At 38.3% G+C, this 14975-nt stretch overlaps 1 protein-coding gene across 6 annotated transcripts in view; it reads left to right on the top strand.

Annotated features, from left to right (window-relative positions):
* Positions 1-14975, top strand: part of CD1H11orf80 (chromosome D1 C11orf80 homolog) — a 96638-nt gene that overhangs the window by 27413 nt on the left and 54250 nt on the right. Inside the window, exon 1 of one of the 6 annotated variants that reach the window (XM_042905845.1) lies at positions 7004-7280. The exons of 4 other annotated variants lie outside the window; for them this stretch is intronic. In XM_042905845.1, the coding sequence (XP_042761779.1) occupies positions 7259-7280 (22 nt within the window). In that variant the 5' untranslated portion in view covers positions 7004-7258. One more of the 6 variants, XM_042905846.1, reaches the window with a different exon arrangement.

Below are 14975 nucleotides of genomic sequence, written 5' to 3' on the forward strand. Positions count from 1 at the left end.
AGCCGAAGTTGGACGCTTAACCAACTGAGCCACCCAGGTGCCCCTCCCGTGTATTTTTAAAACAGTTGTAATCACAGTATATGCCTAGTTTTGTCCTACTACTTTTTTTTAACTTGACATGCAAGCATTTTTTTCATGTTATGACATAGTCTTCTAGTTATTATTTTTAATGAATAAATTGTCCGTAAGATGTATCATAAATTAATATTTTGATATCTGTAGGCATTTAAAAAAAGTTGTGTCAGGTGCCTAGGTGGCTCAGTCATTAAACATCTGACTCACGTACAGGTTATGATCTCATGGTTCTTGAGTTTGAGTTGGGTGAGCTCTAGCCCTGCATCAAGTGAGCCCGAGCCCTGCTTTGGGTAAATGCGAGCCCCACTTCGGATGAGCCCTGCTTTCTCTCTCTCTCTCTCTCTCTCTCTCTCTCTCTCTCTCTCTCTCTCTCTCTCTTTCTCTCTCTCTCTTTCTCTCTCTCTCTCTCTCTCTCTCTCTCTTTCTCTCTCTCCCTCTTTCTCTCTCTCCCTCTCTCTCTCTCTCTCTCTCTCTCTCTCTCTCTCTCTGCGTCTCCTGGGATTCACTCTCTCCCCCCCACCTCCCCCCACTCACTTGCGCCCTGCACCTCTCTCTCTCAAAAAAAAAAAAAAAAAAAAGTTGTGTCATGTAATGTAGCATTTGTAAGTGAAGATATCAACTTCTTATACTTTGCCAGCATTGGGAATTTCAGTTACTTAAAATATTTTAGCGAATTTACTAGTTAATTTGTATCTGTTTGAAACTTTTTATGAGTGTTCACTATCTGTACTTTCTTTTTCTCAACTTTCTCCATATCTTTACAGTTAAACTTCTAGTGTGAAATTTAGAATAAATTCAGTTACTAGCTGTGTGCTATGATCTGAATATTTATTTCCCCAAACATTCATATGTTGGAATCTTAATGCTCAACGTGATGGTATTAGGTGAGGGGACCTTTGGGAAGTGCTTACCTCATGTGGATGGAGTCCTCATGAATGGGATTAGTACCCTTATAACAGAGACCTCACAGAGCTTCCTAGCTCTTTATGCCATGTGAGAATGCAATGACAAGTCTGGAACCTGTAAGAGGGCCCAGAACCCAACTTCAGCCTCCAGAACTGTGAGAAATAAATACCTGTTGTTTATAAGCTGCCAAGGTCTGTGATATTTTGTTATAGGAGCCCAAACAGACTTAGATACTATACAATTTGTATTTTTAGGCTTGACACCCTGATGTACAAATCATTGAGATTCATTTCACTATTGAATGCCATTTTGTTTCAAGATGCACAGTGGCTATGGAATGATAGGTTTAGTGTAATGATTTCCTGAATCTTATTTTCTTCTAATACTCTACTGGTACAAGAGTATCCCTGTGGAAGTTCTTGAAGAGCTAGAATATTATTTAAAAATGTTCTTTAAATGGGACACCTGGGTGGCTCAGTTGGTTAAGCGTCTGACTCTTGATTTTGGCTCAGGTCATGATCTCATGGTTTGTGAGGTTGAGTCCCAGATCAGGCTCTGTGCTAATGTCTGGAACCTGCTTGGGATTCTCTCTCTCTTCTCTCTCTGCCCCTCTCCTTGCTCACACTCTTTCTCAAACTAAATAAACATCAAAAAAAAAATTCTTTAAACAGCAGCTATTTGTATGATGATGTTCTTTCTCAAAGAGATTAAAATAATAAAAACAGTGTCTATACTGTTACTTTTATTATCAGATTTTATTTTACACTAAATAGGTATATATACCTATAACCTATATAGGTATATAGGTCTAAAGCCTATATAGTCAGCTCTGTGCTTTAGAGTCAGTCAGCTCTGTGCTAGAACCCTAACTTTTACATGTGATGTGACATGTGTAAACCATTTTTCTCAGTTGTAAAAATGGGGGCAATAATAGAATTCCTATCTCCTAGAATCACACGAATTTAGTTAGATAATATTATAAAGTGTTAGTTCAGTGCCCAATACATAGGAAATGCTTAAATAAATATCACCCATTATTAATAATAACATTTAGCTTTACTCTGAATAGTCAGGTTGTGTTCTAAATAATTTCTCTGTTTTGCTCCAAACTTTCTGAAAGGATTTCTTGACTATGTATTACTTGTTTTGGGGAGGCTATCAAAAAACTAAATGACATCAGTTCACGTTATTTATTGAAACAATCATAACAAGAATAAAAACACTTTGATTTCTCCATACCTTTTATTCTCAAAAAGAAATAACTTATTTTTTTAAATTTCTTTTTATTTACTTATTTTTTCTAGAGAGAGAGAGAGAGAGCACGAGTAGGTAAGAGGGGCAGAGAGTGAGAGAGAGAGAGAGAGAGAGAGAGAGAGAGAGAGAATCTTAAACAGACTCCATGTTCAGCTCAGAGCCTGATGCAGGGCTTGATCCCATGAACCTGGGATGACCTGAGATGAAATCAAGAGTTGGATGCTCAACCAACTGACCACTCAGGCGCCCCAGAATAATTTCTGTACATATTAGTTATCAGATATAGAATGTAAACTGTATAGACTAATAGCTGACAAGAATTTTATTTTTTAAGGTATTCTAGACTTGTCTGCATTTATTTGGTAAATCAAATCCAAGTTCTTTAGTATTTACTCTTTGGGTATTTAAAAATTAATTTTTTCAGGGTGCCTGGGTGGCTAAGTCGGTTGAGCATCCAGGTCATGATCTCACAATTCCTGAGTTCAAGCCCTGTATCAGGCCCCTCCCCAGCTCATGGGCGTGCTCTCTCAAAAATAAATAAATTGTTTTAAAATTATTTTTTTCTTATTTATGAAATATTTTATATGTATGATATAAAACAAAGAATAATGAAAGAAACAAATATTACCTATACTTCTAGAGATAATTAAACATTTAAATATTTTTTCTTAAAGCCTATGTTTATGTATCTAAATATTTATATAAATATCCTATTGCATAGTATATCTTATATTTTTCACTTGGAGTATTTTCTTATTTCATAAGAAGTCTTTGAAAGTATCAGTTAAAAAATCTGGGGTACCTGGGTGGCTCTGTTGGTTAAGTGTCTGACTCCTGATTTTCACTCAGGTCATGGTCTCAGAACTTGTGAGATAGAGCCCCCCACCAGGCCTTGCACTGACAGTGCGGAGCATGCTTGGGACTCTCTCTCTCTCTGCCCCTCCCCCTGCTCTGTCTCTCAAAATAAACAAATAAACTTAAATAATAGCAAAGGTCCTAGTCAATGTAATAAAGCAAGAAAAATAAAAGGCATAGAAGTTGGGAAGGCATAAGTAAAACTGTCTTTATTTACAAATGAAATGATTATGTACAAAATTCTAGGGAATCTGCAAAATAAATATTAGAAGAAACGTATTTAGCAAGGTCATAGGATATAAAGTCTATAAACAAAAAATTAATATACTAGCAGCAAACAACTGGGAAAAAAAAAACAGTTTCAGGGCACTTGTCTGGCTCAGTCAGTGAGGCATGTGACTCTTGATCTAGGGGTTGCGAGTTCAAGACCCATGTTGGGTGTAGAGCTTACTTTAAAAAGATAAGTTCCATTGATAATAGCATCAAGAAACATAAAACACTTAGGGATGAATTTAATGTAAAAATAAGAAGTTCTCTATGCTGAAAACTATAAAACACTGTTGAGAGAAATTAAACAATAAATGGAGAGAGATACTATTGGAAGATTGGAAGATTCAGTATTGCTAAGATGTCTGTTCTTCCCAAGTTGATCTCGGAATTCAACACAATCATAGTTATCAGCAGACTTTTGTAGAAATTGACAAACTGGTTAAAAAATTTATAAGGATGAATAAGCGTTTTTAGCAAGGCTGTAGGATATAAGGTTAATGTACAAAAGTCCATTGGTTTTTTATACACCAACAATGAATAAGTGGCATTTTAAATTAAAAATATATTACTCTTGGGGTGCCTGGGTGGCTCAGTCGGTTAAACATCCAACTTTGGCTCAGGTCATGATCTCACAGTTTGTGGGTTCAAGCCCCACGTCGGGCTCTGTGCTGACAGCTCAGAGCCTGGAGCCTGCTTCTGATTCTGTCTCCCTCTCTTTCTGCCCCTCCCCCACTTGTGCGCTTGCTCGCTCTCTCAAAAAATGAATAAATGATAAAAAATTAAAAAAATATATATTACTGCTTACATTATCACTGCCAAAATGAAACACTTAGGTGTAAAGTAAAAAAAAAAAAATGTATAAGATCTATATGAGGAAATATATAAAGTTTTGATGTAAGATATCAAAGAACTAGAAATAAGTGGAAGAGATGTTCCATGTCCTGGATAGGAAGATTCAGTATTGGCAAGATGTCAGTTCTTCCCAGTTTGTATAGTTCCAATGCAATCCCAGTCATAATCCCAGTGAGTTATTTTGTGAATATTGACAAGCTGATTCTAAAGTTTATATGGAGAGACCAAAGACCCAGAATAGCCAACTCAGTATTAAAGGAGAAGAACAAAGTCAGAGAACTGGCACTACTTGACTTCAGGACTTACTATAAAGCTGCATTAGTCAGGGTGGTGTGGTGATGGTGAAAAAATAGACAAATAGATCAGTGGAATTGAATAGGGAGACCAGAAATAGAGCCCTAACAGAGAGCTCACATAAATATAGTCAACTGATCTTTGACAAAGAAGTAAAGGTACTACAATGGAGCAAAGATAGTCTTTTCAACAAATGGTACTGGAACAACTAGACACACACATACAAAAACATGAATCTAGACATGTATTACACCTTTATAAAAATTAACTCAGAATGGATCGTAAATGTAAAACACAAAACTGTAGAACTCATGGAAGAAAATGTAGGTGACTTTGGGTATGGAGATGACTTTTTACATACAACAACAAAGGAATGATCCATGGAAGGAATAATGGATAAGCTGGGCCTTATTCAAATTAAAAAGTTATGCTCTGTAGAGATAACACCAAGCGAATGAGAAGGCAAGCCACAGACTGGGAGATATTTGCAAAAGACACATCTGATTAAAGGATTGCTATCCAAAATATAAAATAACTTTTAATAAGAAAACAACCCATTTAAAGGAATGGGCAGATCCTCCTCCACTTGCGCTCTTTCTCTCTCAAAAATAAATAAACAATAAAAAAAAATTTTTTTAAATGGGCAGAAGACCTGTATAGGCATCTTACCGAAGAAGATAAACAGATTGCAAGTAAACACATGAATATGAATACATCATATTGTTTAGGGAATTGCAAATGAAAACCATGAGATACCACTACACACCTGTTAGAATAGCCAAAATCCAGAACACTGATACCAAATGCTAGCAAAGATTTGGAACATTGGAACTCTCATTCATTGTTGCAGCCACTTTGGAAGACGGTTTTGCAGTTTCTTACAAAATTAAATACACTCTTACAATATGATCCAGTAATCAGTCATGCTCTTTGGTATTTACCCAAATGAATTGAAAACTTACGTCCACATAAAAGCCTGTGCATGGATGTTTATATAGAAGCTTTCTTCCTAATCATCAAAACTTGGAAGCAACAAGATCTCCTTCAGCAGATAAGTAGATAAACTATATATATCTAAACAGTAGAATATTATTCAGCACTAAGATGAGCTATCAAGCCATAAAAATATATGGATGAAACTTAAGTGCATGTTACTGAGTAAAGAAACCTATCCAAAAAGGCTACAAGCTGCATTATTCCAAGTATATGACATTTTGGAAAAGGTAAAACCATGAAGACTATAAAAGGATTCATGGTTGCCAGGGGTTGAAGGGAAGCAGAGATGAATAGGGAAAGCACAGAAGATTTTCAGGGCAGTGAAACTATTCTTTGTAATCCTATAATGATGGATACATATATGTTAATCAAAACCCATAGGATGGGTAACACTAGGAATGAATCCTGTGGACTTATGGTAATGATGATATGTCACTTGGTTCATGAACTTCATTGATTATAACAAATGTACCATTATGGTACTGGAAGTTGATAGTGGAAGAGGTTGTGTCTGTATGGGGACAGAGGTATATGAGAATTCTTTGTATCTTCCCTCAACTTTTCCCTCAAAACTGCTGTAAAAAAATAAAGGTTATTCATTTAAACATTTTTAATTCCATTATAATTAAAATATAGTTTTAATTCCATTATAATTAACATATTAGTTTCAAGTAGACAGTCTAGTGATTCAACAATTCTGTGTATTACTCAGGTAGTGCTCATCATGATAAGTGTACTCTTAATCCCCTCTCCCTATTTCACCCATTCGCCCCATCCACCTCCCCCTCTGGTAATCATTTTGTTCTCTATATTTAAGGATATGTTTTTTTGTTTAAGAATCATTTTCTCTTTGTTCATTTGTTTTCTTGAATTCCACATCTGAGTGAATTCATATGGTATTTGCCCTTTTCAGTCTGACTTATTTCACTTAGCATCATACTGTCTGGATTCATCTATATTGTTGCAGATGGCAAGATTTCATTCTTTTCTATGGTTGAGTAATATTCCAGTGTGTGTGTGTGTGTGTGTGTGTGTGTGTGTGTGTGTGTGTGTGTGTGTATGTGTATCTCCCGTCTTTTTTTTTTTTTTTTCTCATTAAGCTTCTATTTTAATGGGTTTCAAAATTCCATGACAGAATTTTGGTCAAGTTGTTTCTATTAAGAAGTACTGATTTTAAAAACTAATAACTTAAAACTGTCACACACACACACACACACACACACACACACACACACACACACAAACCCAAGTGATCGACAAAACATTCTCTTTTCCTTCTGAAGGTTTTATAATGCATTGTTACCATTAACGAGTCTTTTACTATTAAATGGCCAATTGACACAAACAGTTCTGAGACTGTTCTTCCACCACTGATTTAAGGCTGGGATGACTGGTATTCAGGATAATATTCATTTAGCCTTTTGAGCTTTTGGAACAGACTTGGTGACTTTGCCAGCTCGAGCTACCTTCTTGTCCACTGCTTTGATGACACCCATAGCAACCATCTGTCTCATGTCACAAACAGCAGAAGAGCTCAGAGGAGGATAGAGAAGTTCTCAACACTCATAGACTTGCCAGGAACCATACCAACAATGGCAGCATCACCAGATTTCAAGAACTTCGGAACCATTCTGTAACTTTTTTCCAGAATGATGATCAATCTCCTTTGGCTCAGTGAACAGCTAGGTGACAATCCAGCCCAGGTGTATATCCATCGCTGATTTGGCCTGGATGGTTCAAGATAATCACCTGAGCCATGAAGCCAGCTGCTTCCATTGGTAGGTCATTTTTGTTATCACCAGCCACATTGCCACAATGAACATCTTTGGCAGATATGTTCTTGACATTGAAGCCCACATTGTCCCCAGGAAGAGTGTCACTCAGAGTTTCATGGTATGTTTCAACAGACTTTACTTCAGTTGTGTAACATTGACTGGAGCAAAGGTGACCACCATGTCAGGTTTAAGAATACCAGTCTCCACTCGGCCCACAGGGACAGTACCAGTACCATCAATTTTGTAGACATCTGAAGAGGAAGACACAAGGGCTTGTCAGTTGGTTGAGTTGGTGGCAGAATGCAATCCAGAGCTTCAAGAAGTGTGGTTCTACTGGCCTTGCCATCTTTATGGGTGACTTTCCATCCCTTGAACCAAGGCATGTTAGGACTTGGCTCCAGCACGTTTTCATCATTCCAACCAGAAATTGTAATAAATGCTACTGTGTCGGGGTTGTAGCCAATTTTCTTAATGTAGGTGCTGACTTCCTTATTATTTCCTCATATCTCCTGGCTGTAAGGTGGCTCAGTAGAATCCACTTTGTTAACACCAATAATAAGTTATTTTACACCCAATGTGTAACATGCTCACAGGTCTGCCCATTCTTGGAGATACTGCTCCAAATTTACCAACACCAGCAGCAACAATCAGGACAGCACAGTCAGCCTGAGATGTGCCTGTAATAATGTTTTTTATAAAGTCTCTGTGTCCTGGGACATCAATGATGGTCACATAACACTTACTGGTCTTGAATTTCTACAGGGAGATATCAATGGTGATACCATGTTCACATTCAGCTTTCAGTTTATCCAAGACCCATGCATACTTGAAGGAGCTCTTTCCCATCTCAGTAACCTCCCTCTCAAATTTTTCAATAGGTTTTTTGTTGATCCCATCACATTTGTAGATCAGATGACCAGTAGTGGTAGACCTACCTGAATCTGTGTGTCCATTGACGATGATGTTGATATGAGTATTTTTCTTTCCCACTTTGGTTTAGGTTTAGCCGTGGTTTTCACGACACCTGTGTTCTGGCTGTAAACCTGTTGCAAAAAATATATATCACATCTTTATGCATTCACATATCTATGGACTCTTGGGTTGCTTCCATATCTTGGCTATTGTAAATAATGCTGTAATAAACATAGGGGTAAATACATCTTTTGAATTAATGTTTTCATGGGTTTTTTTTGGTAAGTAGTGGAATTACTGGATAATATGGTAATTCTATCATGAATTTTTTAAGGAACCACTGTACTGATTTCCACAGTGGCTGCACTTGTTGGCATTCCTCACCAGCAATGCACAAGAGTTCCTTTTTCTCCAACACTTGTTTCTTGTGTTTTTCATTTTAGGCATTCTGACAGGTGTGTGGCGATACCTCATTGTAGTTTTGATTTGCATTTCCCCGATAATGAGTGATGTTGAGCATCTTTTCATGTCTCTGCTGATCACCTGTAATCCTTCCTCAGAGAAATGTCTGTGCATGTCTTCTGTCCATTTTTCGGTTGGAGTATTTGTTTTTTGAGTGTTGAGTTGTATAAGTTGAGTTGTATAAGTTCTTTATATATTTTGGATACTAACCCTTTATTGGATATGACATTTGCAAATATCTTCTCTCATTCAGTAGTAGTCTTTTAGTTTTGTTGATTGTCTCCTTTGCTGTGCAGAAGCTTTTTATTTTGATGTAGTCCCAATAATTTATTTTTGCTTTTGTTTCCTTTGCCTCAGGAGACATATCTAGAGAAATGTTGCTATGGGTGATGTCAGAGAAATTACTGCATGTGCTCTCTTCTAGGATTTTTATGGTTTCAGGTCTCACATTTAGGTCTTTAATTCATTTTAGGTCTATTTTTATGTATGGAGAAAGTGGTCCAGTTTCATTTTTTCACATGTAGCTGTTCAGTTTTCCTAACATCATTTGTTGAAGAGACTTTTTCCTATTGCTTATTTTTGCTTTCTTTGTTGAAGATTAATTGACCCCCATATAATCATGGGTTTATTTCTTTTTAAATAGAGGTTTAATTTTTTAAATTTTTTATTTTTGAGAGAGAGAGTGTGTGTGTGCATGAGTGTGGGAGGGGCAGAGAGCAAGGGAGACACAGAATCTGAAGCAGACTCCAGGGTCTGAGCTGTCAGCACAGAGCCTGATGTGGGGTTTGAACTCATGGACCATGAGATCATGACCTGAGCCAAAGTCAGACGCTTAAATGACTAAGCCACCCAAGTGCCTCAATCATGGGTTTATTTCTGGGTTCTCTATTCTGTTCTATTGATCTGTGTGTCTGTTTTTGTGCCAGTACCATACTGTTTTGATTACTGCAGCTTTGTAATATAACTTGAAGTGTGGGATTGTGACACCTCACCTCCAATTTTGTTTTTCTTTGTTAAGATTGCTTTGGATATTCAGGGTCTTTTGTGGTTCCATACAAATTTTAGGATTATTTGTTCTAGTTCTGTGAAGAATGCCTATGGTATTTTGATAGGGATTGCATTAAATCTGTAGATTGCTTTTTGTACTATAGACATTTTAACAATGTTCTCTCAGTCCATGAGCATGGAATATCTTTCCACTTGTTTGTGTCATCTTCAGTTTCTTTCATCAGTGTTTTATTGTTTTAAGAGTACAAGTATTTAATCTCCTTGGTTAAGTTTATTCTTATGTGTTTTATTATTTTCAGCGTAATTGTAAATGGGACTATTTTCTTAATTTCTCCTTCTGCTACTTCATTATTAGTGTATAGAAATACAAAGGATTTTTGTATATTGTTTTGTATCTTGTGACCTTACTGAATAGATATATCAGTTCTAGTAGTGTTTTGGTGAAGTCTTTACTATAAAATAAAACATCAAGGTGGCATCCATCCTCTTCTGTGTTTCTTGGTATGGACCTGCTTGGGTTGATTTTGTTGGGGGCTCTCTGTGCCTTGGATTTCTGTTTCCTTCCTCATATTCAGGAAGTTTTCAGCTATAATTTCTTCAAATAAATGTTCTGCCACCCTTTTTCTCCTCCTCCTAGGACCCCTGTAATGTGAATGTTATTATACTTGACAGTATTTCTGAGTTCCCTTAAGCCTATTTTCATTTTTTATTATTTCTTTTCTCTCTTTTGTTCAGCTTGATTGCTTTCTATTACTCTTTTCCAGGTCACTTATCCATTCTTCTGCTTCCTCTGGTCTGTTAATTATTCCCTCTGATGTATTTTTAGTTTTAATTATTGAGTTCTTTACCTCTGGTTGGTTCTTTTTTATGTTGTCTATCTCTTTTTTTTTTATTTTTTTTTAACGTTTATTTATTTTTGAGACAGAGACAGAGCATGAACGGGGGAGGGGCAGAGAGAGAGGGAGACACGGAATCGGAAGCAGGCTCCAGGCTCTGAGCCATCAGCCCAGAGCCCGATGCGGGGCTCGAACTCACAGACCGCAAGATCGACCTGAGCTGAAGTCGGATGCTTAACCGACCGAGCCACCCAGGCGCCCCTATGTTGTCTATCTCTTTGTTGAGAGTCTCACTGAAGTTCTCTGTTTTTTCCACCAAGTCCAGTGAGTATCTTTATGACCATTACTTTAAATTCTCTATCAGGCATATTACTTACCTCCATTTTGTTTAGCTCTTTTGCTGTGATGTTTTCCTGTTCTTTAATTTGGGACATGTTCTTATGTCTTCTCATTTTGTCTTACTCCTTGTGTCTGTTTCTATGTGTTAGGAAAGTCAGCTATATCTCCTGTTCTTGAAATTAGTGGCCTTATGAAGAAGAGGTCCTGTAGTGGCCTGTAGTGCAATGTCCTCTGTTCACCAGAACCTGGGGTGTCTCCTGTATGTTGCATGTGCCCTGCTTTTGTGGCCAAGCTGCATTTGCCTTCAGTCCAATCTTCTGCAATGGCTCTCTTTGTTGTGGGCAGATTTTGGTCCCTGTGTTGTTAGTGGGCCATGGTGGAGCCACACTGGGTTTGAATTGAGTCAGACCAGGGTTTTACCAAAGCTGTGGTAGCACTGAACTGTAGGGCACTCTCCCTGTGTTGTCCTCTGAGAAGCTTTCATTGGTGGGTAGGGCCTGCAGTCAGACCCGATGTCTCCCCCAATCCACTGCTAGGGCCACAGTCAGACTGGTGTGTGTGGTTATCTTCCCCTCACTTCAGGGCAGGAGTCACTTTGGAGTTGTGCTGGCCCCTGTGAGGGCTGCTTGCACACTGCCAGGCTTGTGGCACCACTCTGGATGGGTTCCTGCCAAGGATTGTTGGAGGGGGTGTGTCTACAGGAGAATGCAGGGGCAGGGCCCACAGTGCTAGCAAGTTCTGCCAGTCTGCTGCAGGAGGGGGCTTGCACCCACTGGGGAAAACTCCTGCCCAGGCTAGGATGGAGGGGGGTGCTTCCTGCTGAAGGAAAACCCTAAGGAAAACCCTAAGGACGGAGCACACTGTTAACAAGCTAGGTGGAGAGTGTTTGCTCTGCACTGGTTCTTACAGGAGTCTCTATATCTAGGGTGGGGTATAGGGGAGGGAAATGGTGCCTGCCCCCTCTTTTATTCTTGGAGAAGTCTCCCTCTCTTCATACCTCTCCCCAGGTATTTTTCAAGCTGCTGCTTCCATGCTGTATCTCAGCAGGGCTATTTGTTGTGCTGTCTCTTTAAGGATGGGGACTCAGTTTCCTATCCCTTCCAGCTCTCCCAGAGCCCAGCTGCTGATTTTTAAAGTGCCAGGTGTCAAGCCCCACTGATTGTAATAACTTGTGAAGTTAGGCCCTTCTAGTTTTCAAACCCGAATGTTATGGGGATTTGTCTTGTCAGTTTGGGTCCTCTGTGACTGGGGTGCCTGATGTGGGGTCTGCTCCTCTCCTCTCTCCATGCCCTGGTGTTCCTCCCTCCTGTGGACAGCGCTGTGGGTCATTTTGTCTCCTTACTGTGTTCCTGCACTTCCTACCCTCTTCTATGTGGCCTTTTGTCTACATTTATCTGTCTGTGCCGCTAGTGTTCAGGTCATTTTCTGAGTTATTTACACTGATGTGGGTGTTATCTAGGTGTATCTGTGGGACAAGGTAAGCCTAGGCTCCTCCTACTCTGCCCTCTCCCCCAGAAGTCTCCAAAGGTTATTAATTTTTAATTAATTATTTTTCTTTTCTTTAATTAATTAATTAATTGAATTTTTTTTTTTTCTTGAGTGAGAGAGAATGTGCCTGCGCATGAGTGCAAGAGGGGCAGGGAAAAACAGGGAAAATATTATATGGAAATGGAAAGGATCTAGGATAATTAAAAGAATCTTAAAAAAGAAGAACATTACTGGAGGACTTAACTTACCCAACAGAATATTTTCTAGAAAGCTACAATAGTTAAGACAGTATTGAATTGGCATAAAGACAGAAAAATGGGGAAAAAATGGAGTCCAGAAATAGGCCCATACTTATATGGCTACTTGATTTTTTTTATAAAAGCATCAAAATAATCCGACAAGGAACATTTTTTAAATTGAGGTATAATGATATATTAGTTTCAGGTATATAACATAATGATGTGACATTTACATACATTGTGAAATGATCGTTGCAATAAGTCTAACGTCCATCACCATACATAGATACAAATTTGTTTCTTATGGTAACTTGTAAGATCTCTTTTTTGGCAACTTTAAATGTGTAATACAATATTAGTAACTATAGTCACCATGGTGAACTTTACATTCCCTTGACTTACTTTATAACTGGAAGTTTATACCTTTTGACCCCTTTACCTCCTCCACCCCCACTACCAGGAGCCACTAATATGTTCTCTGTATCTATAAGCTCATTTTTTCTTTTAGATTCTACGTATAAGTGAGATCAAATGGTATTTGTCCTTTTCTGACTTACTTCACTTAACATAATGCCTTCAAGGTTCATCTGTGTTGTCACTAAGGGCAAGATTTCATTTTTCTTTTTTTTCTTTTTAATAATTTTTGTAATGTTTACTTATTTATTTTGAGAGACAGCGTGAGAGAGCAGGGGAGGGGCGAGAGAGAGGATGAGAGAGAATCACAAGCAGGCTCTGCATTGTTAGTGCAGAGCCCCCTGCTGGGCTTGATCTCATGAACCGTGAGATCATGATCTGAGAGGAAATCAAGAGTCAGATGCTTAACCTACTGAGTCACCTTGGTGCCCAAGATTTCATTTTTCTAAAGGCTGAATAATATTCCATTGTATATATACATGCCACATTTCCTTAAAATTTTTTTTTTTTTTTTTTTTTTTTTGAGAAAGTGAGCATGAACAGAAGAGGGGCAGAGGGAGAGAGAGGGAGAGAATCTTAAGCATGCTACCACCCAGTGCGGAGCCTGTGGCGGGGCTCAGTCTCACCACCATAAGATCCTGACCTGAGCCGAAATCAAGAGTTGGGTGCTTAACTGACTGAGCCACCTAGGGGTCCCAGCATTTTCTTTATCCATTGATTCATTAGTGGAAACAGGTTGTTTCCATGTCTTGGCCATTGTAAATAATGTTGCAGTGAACATGGGGGTGCATATGTCTTTTCAAGTTAGTGTTTTTGTTGTCTTTAGATATATACCAAGAAGTGGAGTTGCTGGGTCATACGGTAGTTATAGTGTTAATTTTCTGAGGAGCCTCCATACTGTTTTTTCATAGTGGTTACATAGTAAGGTTACATCCTTCCCAACAGTGCACAAGGTTCATTTTTCTCCACATCCTCACCAACACTTTATTATTTCTTATCTTTTTGCTATTGGTTTGTATGAGTTCTTTATATATTACAGATATGAACTCCTTTTATCATATACATGAATTGCAAATTTTTCTCACATTTATTAGTAAGTTGCCTTTTCATTTTGTTGATGGTTTCCTTAGCTCTGCAGAAGCTTTTTAGCTTGATGTAGTCTCATTTGTTTATTTTTATTTTTGCTGCCTTTGTTTTTGGTGTCAAATCCAAAAATTAATCACCAAGACCAATGTCAAGGAGCTTCCTGTCTGTTTTCTTCTAGGAGTTTTGTGATTTCAGGTCTTACATTCATGGTCTTTAATCCTTTTTTTTTTTTTTTTTTTTTTTTTTAATTTATTTTGAGAAAGACAGCACAAGTGGGAGAGGGGCAGAGAGAGAGGGAGACAGAGAATCCCAAGAAGGTTCCATGCTGTCAGTGCAGAGCCCGATGTGGGGCTCAAACTCATGAAACCGTGAGATTGTGACCTGAGCCAAAACCAAGAGTCAGACTGAGCCACCCAGGGGCCCCTGGTCTTTAATCCATTTTGAGTTAATTTTTGTGTATGGTGTAAGATAGCGGTCCAGTTTCATTCTTTTGCAGAATATTTATATTTTTAATTTGCAAATAATTTTAGACTTACAGAAGAGTTGCAAAAACAGCACAAAGAATTCTTGTACATCTTTCATCCAGTTTTCCCTGTAATATATATTTTTAATGTTTATTTATTTTTGACAAAGCGAGAGAGAGAGACAGAGCATGAGCGGCGGAGGGGCAGAGAGAGAGGGAGACACAGAATCTGAAGCAGGCTCGAGTCTCAGGGCTGTCAGCACAGGGCCTGACGTGGGGCTCAAACTCACAGACTGTGAGATCATGACCTGAGCTGAAGTCAGACGCTCAACCGACTGAGCCACCCAGGCGTCCCTATGATTGATATTTTAAACCCCTTATAGTACAATCATCAAAACTAACAAATTAACACTAGTAAAACAGTATTAACTAAACTATAGACTTCATTAAG

This window comes from Panthera leo, chromosome D1 (assembly GCF_018350215.1).
Source record: "Panthera leo isolate Ple1 chromosome D1, P.leo_Ple1_pat1.1, whole genome shotgun sequence".
NCBI lineage: Eukaryota > Metazoa > Chordata > Mammalia > Carnivora > Felidae > Panthera > Panthera leo.